Here is a 15,928-nt window from a genome sequence, read left to right as displayed (position 1 = left end):
TGTTTAAAGGCCTAACATACCATTTACGATGGCGCCGCTGATGCTTTTTCTGCCCTTTCAAAACTTCCTCAACTGTGGCCACATTTGTTTTCGTTTGTTTACATTGTGCAAACTCGGAAGTTGTCAAGGAACATCTTCTGGTGTCGGCCAGGGATGATGTGGCCCTGATCTGCCCCTAGTGGATATATGTTTAATCCTCCAGGTACACGCAAAGTACACAGGCAAGTATGTGAACAATGCCATTTGCATCGCCGCCGCTTGTCCACACGTACGCAATGTTAAAAATCAAGTATATCAGCACCTTTACTGTGTCTGTCTGCTGTTTGCTGCTGAGCAGGGATGGAACAGTGGCTTTATACAGCTGTTTTTCTCTAAAAAAAACAGCAGCCTGCTGTAGCCGAAGACGATGCTATAACAGCGCTGAAAGTGAACCAAAACAGTAAAGTTGTGGAGTAAGAGTGAACTAATCATACTACTAATCATGAAGCGTGCGCTGACAGCAACATCTGAGGCCTGTACTACGAATCCAGATCAACATGCCCTGGATTGATTTCAGTTACCCGGCTTCACCTAACCTAACAACCGCAGTCCCGCATAAGCTGTGTCACAATGGTGGTTAACAACTAGTTCAGTCAACCCAGGGTTTCCCAATCCACGTTCACATAAAAGAGGCGGTGTTTGCACAGCATGACTAATCACAAACATCTACCAGAGCCGCATATTTTACATAAGAAGAGCAAACTATAATTCTACATAAATATGAAGAACACAGACACGGTTTTACAGGCAAAAAGCAATACAGTCGCTGCTTCCTAAAACAGGAAGGAAAGCTGGCAAAAAAATAGCTGACGCTGTTATGTGTAAATCACAACGCTTATCAATATCACTTCTCCATCAGTCAGGACCAAGATCTGACCATAATTACACTTGTGTTTTCCATAAACTGCCGTAAACTTTAGCCTATTATTTCAGTTGCAACCCTGGCAGTGGGAAGCGATGGTGAGAGCAAATAAAAAATATAAAAATATAATTCAAACCAATATGTGGTATTGGCAACACACGGCTCAAGAAGCCGACAAATAGTCTATACGTAATTCTCTGCCCTGAAAATCTATATATTTCTATTATATAAGATACCCAACAGGGAATGTTAACGGGGTTGTCGGTCTCTAAATGTTTTAACTTTTCTGAGCGCACCTCTCTCTCTCTCTCTCTCTCTCTCTCTCTCTCTCTCTCTCTCTCTCTCTCTCTCTCTATCTCTCCTTCTCTCTCTCTCTCTCTCTCCTTCTCCCTCCCTCTCTCTCTCCCTCCCTCTCTCTCTCTCTCTCTCTCTCTCTCTCCGCCCACCGAGCTCCAGCTGATCTTCTAAGAACGGTGACGCCGTTATCAGTCGAGTATTGATTGGTCAGTAGGCGGTGCTTTTACACCGGTTGATCTCTAATCTCCAACATAACCTGCTCCCAACCAGGTTAGGTGTTCAGCATAAGTTACCACGGTGATTGAACCCGGTAACAAGTGATCCAGCGTCGTGGTACACAAACCCTGGGTTGAACCTGAAGTAACCTTGTTAACGCCAAATCTTGGTTCGTAGTACAGGCCTCTGTTCTTACCCACCCTAGTATGTTGATGAATCGTGTTTTTGTTTTTAAATTGGATTTGCATAAAAGCTTGCCATGTGCCACCTGCCTTTCTGTATAATGATAGTGCGCTGCACCACTGAGCGAGCGCACGCCAGATTCTGGTTATCACCTAAATTAAAAGTTGGATTTAGTTTAAAGGTGGCAATGCGGTCTTATGCAAATTATGACATATATAAAAAACACTAAAGCCACCTATCTCCATCAGCACCTAGATCCAAGCACATACCCATCAAACTGTGTTGCAGCACGGAAGAGTCAGACAGGTGTGTGCATGTGTGTGTGTGTGTGTTTGTTTGTGTGTGTGTGTGCATGTGTGTGTGTGTGTGTGTGTGTGTGTGTTTGTTTGTGTGTGTGTGTGTGTGTGTGTGTGTGTGTGTATGTGTGTGTGTGTGTGTGTGTGTGTGTGCGTGTGTGTGGTCATAGTTGTCAAAGTTTCTTGTCATTTAGGCTTCCACCTAATCATCTTGTATAAACTTTCAAAATGATGAAATGATTAAATAATTGTAGAACATTTTTCTTCTGTGTTTTCATAAAAGAAATTGCTTTCTCATCATGCTTTAGTGCGTATTGGCTTACATGTGATCCAGGGTACTCTTACACAAGAACAAGAGGGAAGTGTTAATGAATGTCTGACTTTTTTCTGCTAAAAACACCCACAGAGTGGTGCTCCAGATAAATCATCTGTGTCAGGGGTGTCAAACATACGGCCCGCGGGCAAGAACCAGCCCGCCAAAGGATCCAAGCTGGCCCACTGGATGACTTTGCAAAGTGTGAAAATTGCAAAGAAGTAATTCATTCCGATTTCAAAATTACCACTTTAATCTCCAGGAATATCCGAGTTCTTTTTCCGTAAATTTATGACTTTAATCTTGAATTTTGGTTTAGTTTTTTCTCTGAATATTACCCCTCTTTCCTGGGTCTGTAACATAATTTTTTTTTCCTTAGAACGCTGTTGTAGCAGAAGCAACTTGCATTTGCCAACATCAAGCTGACAAGAAACTCTGTGGCAGATAAAGTTTCTGATCTTTCTGGAGTGGATTACTGGTCTGGCCCACTTGAGATCAAATTAGGTGTATGTGGCCCATGAACTAAGATGAGTTTGACACCCCTGATTTAGGTGATCACCTCAAGTCAGATTCAGACAGGTAACTAGCATGTAGCTACATAGTTGTTGAATGTAAATGACAGTGAAACTAGTTTGTGAGGTAACAGTGTCCTAAGCAAAATTACATAGAAGTTGACCTTTCTCTGGCTCACTAATCAAAACACTAGGAGGACCTCTATAAAAAGCAACTAAGCAACTATACATTATTTTATCTGATTGTGTTTAGATAAAAACTAGAAGTTTGTCACTAGCTTGCTACAAAGTACTTTTTGCTCACTACTATGTAGACGTACAATACTTTTTCTTTTGACCAAACATTTTTAAACTTCCTCTATGCTTAAGTTGTCAATCAGCGGTAGCCTGATCAGCAGTACACAGAGTTAAAGTTCAAATAAGCTGACCTTTTAAGCAGAGTGAAGTGGTGTACTACATTAATTGAACAATGACTCCGGGAGAGTTTTTGTAGCATTTGCAACATGACTTCATGCTCAGGGTTTTCGCAAAATATGCACAAAAACAGAGCTAACCCACAGTGGCACCATGAGAGAAGTATCAGGTGTGAGTGTGAATGAAGGGAAACCTTGTCCTTGTGACATATAACAAAGTCAGTGACATTTAACAAGCTGCTATGTAGAATTCAAACAGGAATATGATGCCCACGTACTGTGTGACTGACCCCTATTTTCCACTAGGCGCGTCTGTGCTGCGTTCTGGTTTCGTTCCGTCCTCCGCCATACCACATCAGGAGCATCTCAGAAGCGGAGCGTCTTGCTGCCCGACTCAGATATTGTCTCTACAAGTACTTTACAGAACAATCAGGTGTTTAATAAACTAGTATCTACCTTCCATTCCAAGTACTCCATGCCTTCTCTTTTCTGGAGTTGTCTTTAAAAAAAAGATCTGCGGTGTCTATGTATGTTTTTTCATGTCCAAGATGAATCTCTCGTTGTATCTCTTGTGGTGTTGTAGAGGAGACATATACAATATTGGGGGGGTGTCTTTTGGTAAATTGACTGAATACTCTCGCTGTTCCACTTCCTGCCTGGCTGTCTGAACGGCCTGCATCTCGCGTGAAAATAGACCTGACGCGTATCTTTAGCGAAGCGCGGCTTCACGCGCGTTTCTGGTAAGCGCCGTGGCGCGGCTGGTGGATTATCAAGCATTGACTTGAATGAAAGCAATTGCTCGTGGGGGTCACGCCGCCTCTGGAACGCAGCGCAGACGCGCCCTGTGGAAAATAGTGATTAGAATGTGTTGGATCAGTACAGTGAGTTCAGAGTCAGACCTGAGGGCAGTGGTGTAGTGGTGAATGGCCTCCTGGTGCCGGCCACTGTCTTTCAGGAAGTTGGCGTAGTTGTAGTGGACTTTGGCATTGTGTGGAAGAGTCTGGATACCAGAGCTGAAACAAAGACGAAGAGGAGGGAGAAGGAGGAGGAGGCATGAGGTCAGTAGAAAGAAATGAGGTGCTGACATCTTAGCAACATCATTGTGAGAACCAACAAACTAAATGATCCTCACACCACACACACACACACACACACTGTGATGGCAAAAATTACATTCAAGCATGATTCTTAATATTCTTGTTTTATTTCTTTCTCTGTGTTTCTCTCACAATGCTGGAAGGGAATTTATCTCATTCCCACATGTAGATTGCGTACACAAAGTCTGGAGACGAATGTGTACAGGCCTTGTTTAGACCGATAAAGGTACAAGGTCACAGTACAACTATCTCTATGTGCAGATTCAGTTTTCCCATGCCAGTTGAGATGCAACTGGGGGGGTGAAAGTCGTACAAGGGGAAGGAGGCGAAATGGCTCCAAGACGTCTCTTGTGTTTTTTGATTGTCTTGAGAAATGTAGTCATAATAAGCCAAGTGTGTGTGTGCTGTCACTCTGAAGATGTATTTAAGCTCAGTGTTTCTGTTCACTCATTAAAGACACTTTTCCACACGGGGCTGCTGTGCCTTTTGTGAAATCGTGTTACTCCTATATTTGCAAATATATTTATCCAACAAGTGTGTTTATTCATTTTCAGAAAATAATCACACTACAACAAATAATACAGGTGCAAATCAGAACTGTCACATTAAGGCTCATCTTCAATAAAATAAACATAAACGTGACAGGGCTGTAACATGCGATATTTGACACAGTAAGTCAGCATAAGACATCCTTAAGAATCACCGGTGGTCCAAATGTTAACTTAACCCGATGTTATCCCAAAGAGAAAAGCACATCAAATAAAATTAAGCAAAGACAAACAGACGCATGCTAAATACATAGCAATACTCATTTGTTGATGGTTGACACACACGGAGAGCATGCCTCCAATGCTTTCCTCCCCTCTAAGAACACCATAAAGGATCTCCACATATTGTCAAAGACGAGATATTTACCCTTTAACGTAAAAGTGAGTTTTTCCAGTGCAAGACAGTCTGACAGTCCTGCAAGCCAGACATTAACACTTGGTTTGATAGTGGATTTCCAAGATTTGGCTATGGTATATTTAGCTTGTAAGATGCAGAAAGTAATCATAGATTTATTTGCCTTGCTGAGATTATGATTTACGGGAAAAATGCCAAAGATACACAGTTTGGCATCTAATAATAGCTTTATACCTGTGACATGTAAAATCATATCCATTACTTCCCTCCAAAAAGCCTGGATTTGTGGGCAGTCCCATAGGCAGTGATATAATGTGCCCTTTCTACCACATTTGTAGCACGTGTCTGGATTATTGGGGCTGAATTTATTGAGCTGAGTTGGTGTTACATATGTTCTCATTATCCACTTATATTGAAGTAATTTAAAACGGGTATTTATTGTTTGTGTTTGAGATTTTAAGCAAATCTTCTGCCAATCCTCAGTTGAGATTGCAGAGTTTAAATCCTCACACCATGCCAGTCTCTTACTCTCTGATCCATCCATGATTATTGCATAAAAACTTGACGTCAATCCCCTCTTAGGGTGTTGATTTGTTGCTATTTCTTCTATACAGCTAAGAGTAGGTAGAGATAAAGATTTCTGTATCTTAAATATATAACTTCTTATCTGCAGGTATTTAAAAAAATGTTGTGGTTGGATATCATACTTTTGGCTCAAATCTTCAAACGACATGAGAATGTTATTGTTAAATAAATCAGCAATTTTACTTAGGCCTTTGTTTACCCAAATTTTGAAGCCCATATCATGTTTGCCAGGTGTAAAAGCGCTGTTACCCCAGATTGGTGTAAATTCAGATAACACAGGTAACTCACCAGTATGTTTATGAACCTCATACCATACCATAATCGAGTTTTTAACAAAGGGATTATGTGTTAATGTCTTTAATCCTTTTAAGTTAGCTGAATATAAATATGAATTGAGTGGTAGAAGGGATGTCATGCTTCTTTCCAAACTCATCCAGGAACATGGCGTTTCTTGTGAGAACCAACAAGAGGCAGTAGTAAGTTGGGCAGCCCAATAATACCATTGGAGGTTTGGGAGTTTCAAGCCTCCTCTATTATAGGGGAGATACAGCAAAGATCTAGCCCGTCTGTTGTTGCAAATGAAATTACAGAACATGCTTTTCATCTTTGAAAAAAAATGAGTAGGAGGACCAAGAGGAATGGAATAAAAGAGGTAGAGAAATTTCGGAAGAACATTCATTTTAAGTATATTGATACGCCCTATCATGGAAAATTGGTAACATGGACCATCTATTAATAGATTCAGAAACCGACTGGACTGGAGTATAATTTGCCTCTATTAAATCGTCAATTTTAGGGGTAATTCTAATACCAAGATAAGTGAAGCTATCTCTAACTATTTTGAATGGTGTCTGAATTGGGGGATTTACTCTTTCAGAATGATTAAGGAAAAGAATAGCAGATTTGAATTTAATTTAATTTTGTAACCAGAAAGCTTACTAAAAGAAGTAATGGTATTAAACAAGTGATGTAGTGACTGTTCTAAGTGGGATAAAAAAATCACAATATCATCCGCAAATAAGCCTATTTTGTTGTCAATCTCATTTATTTTAATGCCGGTAATATTCTGATTACTCCTAATGGCAATAGCCAAGGGCTCAATTGCCATCACAAACAGAAGAGGTGAAAGGGGACAACCTTGGCGTGTGCCTCTCGAAAGTTTGAAAGGTTCGGATATAATATCGTTAGTTAATACTGATGCGACCGAGTTATTATACAAAACTTTAATCCAATTAGAAAAATAATTACCAAAGCCAAAACGTGCAAGTACTTCGTGGAGATATCGATGCTCAACTCGATCAAACGCTTTCTCTGTGTCCAACGAAAGCACTGCTGTATCAGGATGTTCTGTCTTCGCATAAATAATATTGAGAACCCTGCGGACACAGTGGAAAGCTTGACGTCCCCTAACAAAACCATTTTGGTCTGGATCAGAAAGAGAAGGCAGGTATCTTTCAAGCCTTCGTGCCAATATTTTAGCAATTATTTTAGCATCAGAATTAATCAATGAAATTGGTCGATAGGAATTACATTTTGTTGCTGATTTTCCAGGTTTCAGTATCAGAATTATAAGTGCATTACTCAAGGATGGTGGAAGTTTGCCAGAATTAAGGCTTTCTACAAACATATCTAACAATGGTGATAAAAGCTTATTCTTAAAAAATGTATAGATGTCAATAGGCAGCCCATCTGGGCCAGGGCCCTTTCCCCCTTTCATTTTGTCAATTGCTTCAGAAATTTCAGCTGATGTGATAGGAGTATCTAAATCAGCTTTAGCTTCTTCACTATGTGAAGGGAGCGTTAACTGACCAAAAAAATCTTGAAGAGATTCATTAGTAACTAAACACTCCGATGAGTATAGCTGTGTGTAATATGATTTAAAAAAGTGTATTAATTATTTGAGGGTCCGATGATTTGTCTCCATTAGCAGTCACAATCTCTGTGATAATTCGTTCATTTTGTTGTTTTTAAGCACCATGCAAGTAATTTCCCCGCCTTCTCTCCCTGATCATAACAGGTCTGCTTCAGTCTTATTAAGCCTACCAAGGCTTTATTGGTAGATAACCTGTTATACTTTGCTTTTAGAATTGCTAATTTTCGTTGTTTTTCTCTATTGTTATCACCAGTTATTTCTAATTCAAGTTCCTTTATATCCCTTTCCAGCTTCAAAATCTCTAAATATTGTTTATTTGATTTATTTCTGGTATATCCCATCATTTGACCCCTAATAAAAGCTTTGAAAGCTTCCCATCTTATTGAGGCAGATGTTACTATTGTGTTCAACTGAAAATAGTCATCAATATTTTGCCCGACGTAGTCAAGGAATTTGGGATTTAGTAACCAAAGTGGCTTTAGGTGCCAAAGGGTTTTTCTTTGGACAGCAGATGAAGCTGAGTAATTAAGCATAAGTAAAGCATGGTCGGAAATGAGAATACTTTTGTAAATACAACCACTCACATTAGGAGCAAGCGATTTGGACATAAAGTAATCAATGCGACTATAAGTATTACGTGTAGCTGAATGACAGGAAAACTCTTTCTTTGCGGGGTTTTCTACTCTCCAAATATCAATTAGGTTAAGCTCCTGCATAAACTGGTGAATTATTTTCCTGCCCCTTGCATGAGTTAGATCTATGCCTGAAGAGTGGTCAAGTTTTGGGTCAAGGGTGCAGTTAAAATCACCCCCAATTATTATGGCCCCCTGTAGAGAAGAAAAATACATTATTATAAAAGTTTGGGTCGTCATTATTAGGACCATATAAATTCACAAGGATCAAGTCTTGGTCTAATAATGAGGCTTGTATAATAATGAATCTGCCCGCTGGATCCAATACAGTCTTTTGTATACGAAGAGGAACAGACTTATGAACAAGCACTGCAATTCCCCTGACATGTGATGAAAAGAGCATGTGATTACTTGACCTGGCCATCTTTTCTTTAAACGGCCTGTTTCATTAGAAAGCAGGTGTGTTTCTTGTAATTGCAAATATATTTATAATAAAATACAAAAACCTAACTTGGTTTAGTCTTCGACTGTCCTTATTTTGTTTCACCTTCCTATTTTAAAACATCTACACCTGCTGCATCGAAAAACTTCCACCACAACACAAACACACACACACACACACACACACAGACTCACATTTGTGTTGCTGCAAGTATCAATTACAATCAACACAGAATGACCTCAGTCTGGAGACAGTTATTATCACAAACAAAAACAATCATTACTGGCAGCTTCACAGCATTTTACAGCAGGTTTAATATAATATTCCACATATGAGCTCAGTTCTTAAGCTGTTTTTGCACTGTACCAGTGCAAGGGTTGTAAAACTGCCATTAGTTCTGCCATTATAAGGATATTGTATGATTTCAAAGCAGATTTATGTATGTTATGTTTATTCACAATGGACATCCAAACTGTTTATGTGTGGGTCTCTGTTTTGTTTGTCTTGTGCACATGCACATTCATGCACCAGTGATGCAATACACATCACTGCCAATGGTTTCAAACTATTGTCTGAGCGCAAATCTCAGTGAATAGTTGTCATTAGAGTACAGGGACTACACACTGTACAATTATACACTGGGGACAGTTAAAAGCACCTATTGTGTACTGATTTGCCAGATTTTATAGGGAAATTTGCTGGACTGACAGTGTTGGTGTGTGGGCCTAAACATTTGTTATAGACACACACAGACACACACACACACACACACACACACACACACACACACACACACACACACATACACACACACACACACCAAAGCACAGCGCTCTCCGGACCTGAGGTGAGGTGTGAGCTTGTCACCTCTTTCAAATGATTAATCAGTCCCTCCAGAAAAACGTGATTATGCGATCGCATAATTCAATGCATAATCAGCCAAAGTCTGCATATTTATGCGGGGGCCGCATTTTTTAAAATATACTGCACTTTCGCCGCATAAATTGCCGATTTCCGTGCAAAATATGCGGGGCTTGCATGATTTCATAATCCCCGCATTTTCGTTGCAAAAAAGTCACATATATCTTAGCAGAAAGTTGAAAAATGTTGCGTTTACTTCACACAAGAGCAGCCGTTTTCCCCTGTTGCCATGGGAACGTTATGAAGTGACGTAATTATGCGACACGAACATCATCGAAAAGCTGCAAACCCCACGATGAAGCCATGATGAAACCAGTTTTTGCAAGTTCCCGCAATTTCATCGCATAAAATTGCATAAATATCCTTCATATTCTATCGCACTTTTTACCGGAAGAGGGCCTCCCTGGAGAGCCAGACGTGGTTCTGCTGGACGGTCTTCCAGGAGAAGAGCAGGAGCAGCAGCAGCATGGAGACACTGAGGACTGTTGTGCCCCAACGGCCCACCACCGAATACAGCCGACCCAGGCCATGAGCCACCAGGATACAGTAACCCATACTAGAAAAGGAAAGGGGAGGAGGGGGGATGTAAGTGAGGGGACAGGAGGACAGATGGGAGGGGGAGAGACAAAAAAAGGCAAAGGTATTATTCATGAACCCTTCTCGATCTGTTACTGCACACCTATATCCTCTCAGAGTTGGTCTCTTCACCATTAGTTTTGCATTGCCAGACGGGGCAGAGGGTCTGGCGAGTCCACCCAGCATTCCTGGATGGGAGAAAAACGTGCTCTGGTTTATTGGCATTTCTTTAAACCAATCAGAATCGTCTTGGGCGGTGCTAAGCGCCGCATGGAGCAACAGGCCCTCTGCAAAATAGTCTCAGGAAGGAACTTGTTTTGGTGGAACGTGTACGATCAAAAGTAGTTTTAGTCGTGCAACAGGAGGGAGCGTGCCTATGTTCCCACAGCCCTATGCTCCCACATTTCTAAGATTTTTTTTCACTGAAAATTAGGCCCTATGTTCCCACAGTTCCCACATTTCTAAGATTTTTTTCCAAAATTAGGCCCTTTGTTCCCACATTTAGTTTTTCATAAATTTGTATCAGATTTTATCCCCCTTTCTCCCTTTGGTAGCCTATTACACCCAACCTATTATCCAGTAGCAATGGACTACATATGGAATGTAACCCTAACCCTAACATAGGGCCTAACTTTAAGAAAAATCATAGAAATGTGGGAACATAGGGCTGTGGGACCATTGGGCTGTGGGACCATTGGGCTGTGGGACCATTGGGCTGTGGGAACATAGGACTGTGGGAACATAGGGCTGTGGGACCATTGGGCTGTGGGAACATTGGGCTGTGGGACCATTGGGCTGTGGGAACATAGGGCTGTGGGAACATAGGGCTGTGGGAACATAGGGCTGTGGGACCATTGGGCTGTGGGAACATTGGGCTGTGGGAACATTGGGCTGTGGGAACATAGGGCTGACCCCCAACAGAAAACTCAGATTGGACAGATAGTCTAGCTAGCTGTCTGGATTTACCCTGCAGAGATCTAAGGAGCAGTTAAACATAGTCCTCAGAAATTAGGGTGACCAGATTTCCCGGAACTAAAACCGGGACACTTTGTGCGTGACTGTAGTGCTCGTGCACGCACACGCTTTTTAACGTGAACATGTGCCAGCCCAGGTCAGACCACAGACAGATTAGACACAATTTGGCCAACAGCACACACAGGCCTACTGCTCACAACATAATGGGGTATCTCAGTTAATATTCATGAATTGTATTGGTATGTAGCCTACATATCTAAGAAATAATATTAAAAGACATTGAGTGAGTTTAGTGTGGGACCAACTTTATTTTTCAGACTGAAAGCATTCTTTTGGAAAATGCACCCACTGAACTTCTGAAAAACTTTATGAAAAGGTATTTGGAGGAGCTGGGGAGGATGATTGATGACAGTCTAAGCCAGTGTTTTGTATGATTTCAATGGCGCTGCGCTAAGCTAAATGCTAAAGCGGGAAAGTCCCTCAAGGTACCAGCTAACACTAGCGGTAGCTAGCTAGCTTGGTTGGCAGAATGCTGAACAAGACATTTTATGGTGACGTGTTCCAATCAACTTGGATGAAATAAAAACACAGTGAGAGGGTCAAAGTTTAAGACGAACATGGACAACACATGAAAACAAGTTCACAGCTATTTTAATGTCCACAGTGTTAACATGGTTAGCATTGCTAAGCCTCTGTCCTGACTGACAGGTCAGCGTGTAGCCACGCCCCTAAAGCATCCCCTGGTTTATCAACTATTTAAAAAAATAAATGGGACCATAATTTACTAAATGAACATCATCCTGTATTGAAGAAGACTTGAAACTAGCGATTGAGAAGATAAACTCTTTATGAAAATGTTTACAGAGATAATGAATCAAGTTTTTGGAGTCAGTGGAGTCGCCTCCTGCTGTGAATTAGATAGAATGCAGATAGAACGCAGTCAAGTCGGACAGTTTCCAGCCATTTCCAGCAGCCGTCAGTCTAAACAGGAAGTCACAGAAACACTTACATCCTCTGTGACATCCACTCAAGTCCTATTCCGATTTAATAAAATGTTATCATGCCCATATATCAGCATGTACACAGCCTCTAGTGGTTTTTATTATGACAGAGTAGCTGTCAAAATGTCTACATGCGATCTGTTTCTGATGTTAATAACAGACTGTAGATGATCTGTAATCTGAACAGATTTAGTCTCTCTGACTTAACGTAACTATCAGCCACACAACATGTGTTCTGTACAGAATAAGCCTTTAAATCAGACTAACAGAAAATAAAATCCCTCCAATTCAAAATCAATAAAAACTTTATATAAAAGTTCATCATGTTGAGTCGATTCTGAAATCAGCTGTTAGATCAGTTGAGAGCCAGCCGTTTCCCAGCATGCCCTGGATCTTGCAGTCGGTGGAAAACAACCGCATCGGCTGGCTCCAAAACCTGCAGCCGCCGTGATCTCGAAAGGTTAACGTTGCCCACGTGTGCATGACGTCAGAGCAAGTCGGGATTAAGTCGGACACAAATCTAACTGGCATGCATTGGGCGGCGATCGCCAGTGATTGATTCTGCGCAGACCTAGCTCATCTCTGATGAGCCTCTTGGCTTTACTTTTCAGACCCGGATGTTTCTGCTTGCTCAACATCCACTTTCGTGGTTGAGATATCTCAAATCCTCTGACCTGGGTCACACGGTAAAAGAATTCAGTGTAAATGTCCTCTGTGTTTGCTGTCATACAGTAGTTGATAGCTTAAAGCAAGAAGGTTTTTTTCATTCTTTCCACACTAGTGGAGTTTCCATCCATGTGCAAATGCACTGAAATAATGTGCCTTGACGGAACAACAACGGAAACAAGGGAAGAAAATTATCAAGGAAGGCTTAGGCTGGCATGACTTGGAAATAGTGATAAGGTTGAAAGAAGAGCAATTATTAGAGGAAGGCTCAGTCCAGAGAGAGAAAGACAAAGTCGTGAGAGAAGATGGAAGAGAGATAGTAAGTGGAAAAGAAGGAATGGAGGTGTCTGTAAGCTGTTTAACGTCTGCTGGCTGATTTGTACTGCAGGCCAATGTTAAAGAGAGAGAAGGACATACAGTATGTGAAACATTATTACATAGAAAGCACAATGAAATTAATTTGCACATTCTTGTGAAACAAATGTTACTGGAAGTAACTGTATTGTAACTGTACTGAGTGCGCCACATCATAACATTTTGACATCTAGTTGTTTATGATAGTTTATCAATAAATACAGTGGCACTCGTAAGTTTATGAATCCATGCTAAAGTTGACTAAAAAGAGGAATAAAAAAATCATATTTGGGAAACCTGGTCTGTGGTCTAATTTGTGTCAGTTTAGGGGTCCTTGATGTGAAAAAGTTTGGGAACCACTGATTTACTCTGGATAGACTTCTTTACATGTAGTAAAAAACCGGAATTTTCCTTTAAACTACCATTGATAGCATTGAAAGAGTGAGCAGTCATGAAAAGCATGTCTGTATGATCTCAGCATTTTTCTGGATCAGTTGTACAGACGGACTCAGTCACTATTGATATTAACGTTTTTTTTAACGTTATTAAGGCTGTTAAAGTGTGCGAGCAGTCAAAATAAAGACTGCTGCTTATAAATTGTTTGTCTTGGCTGTCCTTTGTGCTGAGGGTAACCCACGGTGGCAGCGAGACGTGCTACAATTATATTCCTCCTAAATCTCCCAGGGGTTCGTTTGGGTTGAGATCTGTGAAGGTCATAGCATAAAATTCACATCATGTTCATACTTATTTAACCATTCAGAGAGCCCTCATCAACTAAATGGAAGTATCCACATTCATTGTTTCTACACTCATTTATTCAATTTTCTTTTTTGTCATCCATTTTAAGTGTTTCCCCCACTTGATGAATTTGATTTTTCATTGCAGCTTGTTGAGCTAGATTGGTGAATTTAGTAATATTGTGTGAAAGCCTGGAAAAATGGATGCTTTGTTGGACAAAGAACTGGCCTGCACAGCAGCATAGATGAGGGTGAAGAAGAGGTGAAAGTCAAATGCAGATCTACATAATATATACACTGTTAAAGTTCTGTGCATTTGAATTAACTGCAGTCTACCTTCTACACTACAATAACTGTATACAGTAGCTGGAATACATCTACACTGACAGGACAGGACAGTGTGTGCGTGTGTGTGTGTGTGTGTGTGTGTGTGTGTGTGTGTGTGTGTGTGTGTGTGTGTGTGTGTGTGCAACACTGAAACCTCTTGACACCATACTCTTCCACACACACTACCATAGCTTCTTTCATGTATATACTTTCATTTATTTACTATCATACTCTCCTACACAGATTAATATTCACTCTCACACACATACAGTACCCTATGCACCATCATACTCTCCTAAACACAGAACTATTCTCTTTAACACTATACATTTTATACTCACATTATATAACTCTTGCATGATGGTTTATGCAAGAGGGGATAATAGTGTATGTAAAAAGGTACAGTACCATATGTAAGTATGGGTAACAGTGTATGTGAAACAAGAGTCTAACATACTGTATGTAAGAGAGTAGTAGTTTTTGTTCACATACAGTAGAACACGTAGCCCTAATAGCTCAACGCACTGCAAATTAGGAAAACACATGCAGGATTTCACAGCCATCTTTCAACCGTTCAGGGAGTACGTTTTTGATACTAAAAAGATACATTTTGTGTCACTCTTTAAACTTGGCAAACGTCACCACATACCCATGCCTCTGCAATGCAGTGTTCTGTCTCTGTTAGTAATGTTATCTGGATTTGCCGGTTCTTGGAAGGAACAGATTTTTGGAATAAATGAATCTACAATCCACTGAGACTTACACAAGAAGCAAATGAACACGCCCTGGCATTTTGGTGCACAATTGGCACAATAAACATAGTAAAGCAAACAAAGAAAAAGTACTGCAAAAGTTAAGAATCGCAAATATAAAATAGAAATTTAAAAGTAGGGGCTTGCATTTCTCCCTTACAGAACGATCCGATACTAACTATTTAGATACGTGGGCTACGATACGGTTCAGGGACGAAACATTTTAATCTGGAACGATTCAGTTCGATTGGATGTTAAAGCTTTAGTGTATAACTTTTTGATTTGATTAATGAACGTCCATTACATTCAAGCCATTGCCAAATGAGTTGATACAACGGTAATTAAGACTATCAGCTCCACACAACTCTCTCTGGATTTCTCAGTATGACCATGTTCAGAAGATTGTGTCGTCCGGCGACTTTCCGCGCAGAAACTCAAGTGGACAAAATTACCTCTTCTGAAGAGTCCATCATGTTTTTTTTTAATCCTCAGTGTCCTCCTTGGTTACTAGCAAATGCTTGGAGTAGGGGTGGGGGCGCATGCGCGGTCACGTAAGGCTTGTATCATGTGGATGTGCCGACAGTTTTGTTGTCATTACTTAGAATTCTTCATGGGGGAGACAGAAACTACACACTATAGCTTAATTTTAACAATTTGGTGCGTTACGATGAGATACGGTTCAATCTGATAGATACAGGTAATATTCGTTTAAAGTACACACATTCATTTCCCATTATAATTTAAAATAAGCCAATTCTACAAAAGAAGCATTGCCTACCTTCAAATAAATATATATATTTGTAAAGGGGACCAGTGAATAGTAAAGCCAACGTTAGATACTACTAGTATACACTGTAACTTCAACTTCATTAGATAATGGCTGATCCCTGCCATCATGTCTCAGTCACACATAAACACACACACACACGTCTCTTTGAACAGCATTGTGCACACCG

At 40.5% G+C, this 15,928-nt stretch overlaps 1 protein-coding gene across 2 annotated transcripts in view; it reads right to left on the bottom strand.

Annotated features, from left to right (window-relative positions):
* Nucleotides 1–15,928, bottom strand: part of tmtc1 (transmembrane O-mannosyltransferase targeting cadherins 1) — a 177,747-nt gene that overhangs the window by 30,734 nt on the left and 131,085 nt on the right. For both annotated transcript variants that reach the window (XM_031288168.2, XM_031288169.2), the window contains exons 9-10: nt 9,973–10,140; nt 4,031–4,144 (exon numbers count right to left, since the gene is read on the bottom strand). In XM_031288168.2, coding sequence (XP_031144028.1) covers nt 4,031–4,144; nt 9,973–10,140 — 282 coding nt within the window. The remainder of the gene's footprint in view (nt 1–4,030; nt 4,145–9,972; nt 10,141–15,928) is intronic.

This window comes from Sander lucioperca, chromosome 20 (assembly GCF_008315115.2).
Source record: "Sander lucioperca isolate FBNREF2018 chromosome 20, SLUC_FBN_1.2, whole genome shotgun sequence".
In the NCBI taxonomy this organism is placed as follows: Eukaryota; Metazoa; Chordata; class Actinopteri; order Perciformes; family Percidae; genus Sander; species Sander lucioperca.
This window is presented reverse-complemented; position numbering and strand designations above follow the sequence as displayed.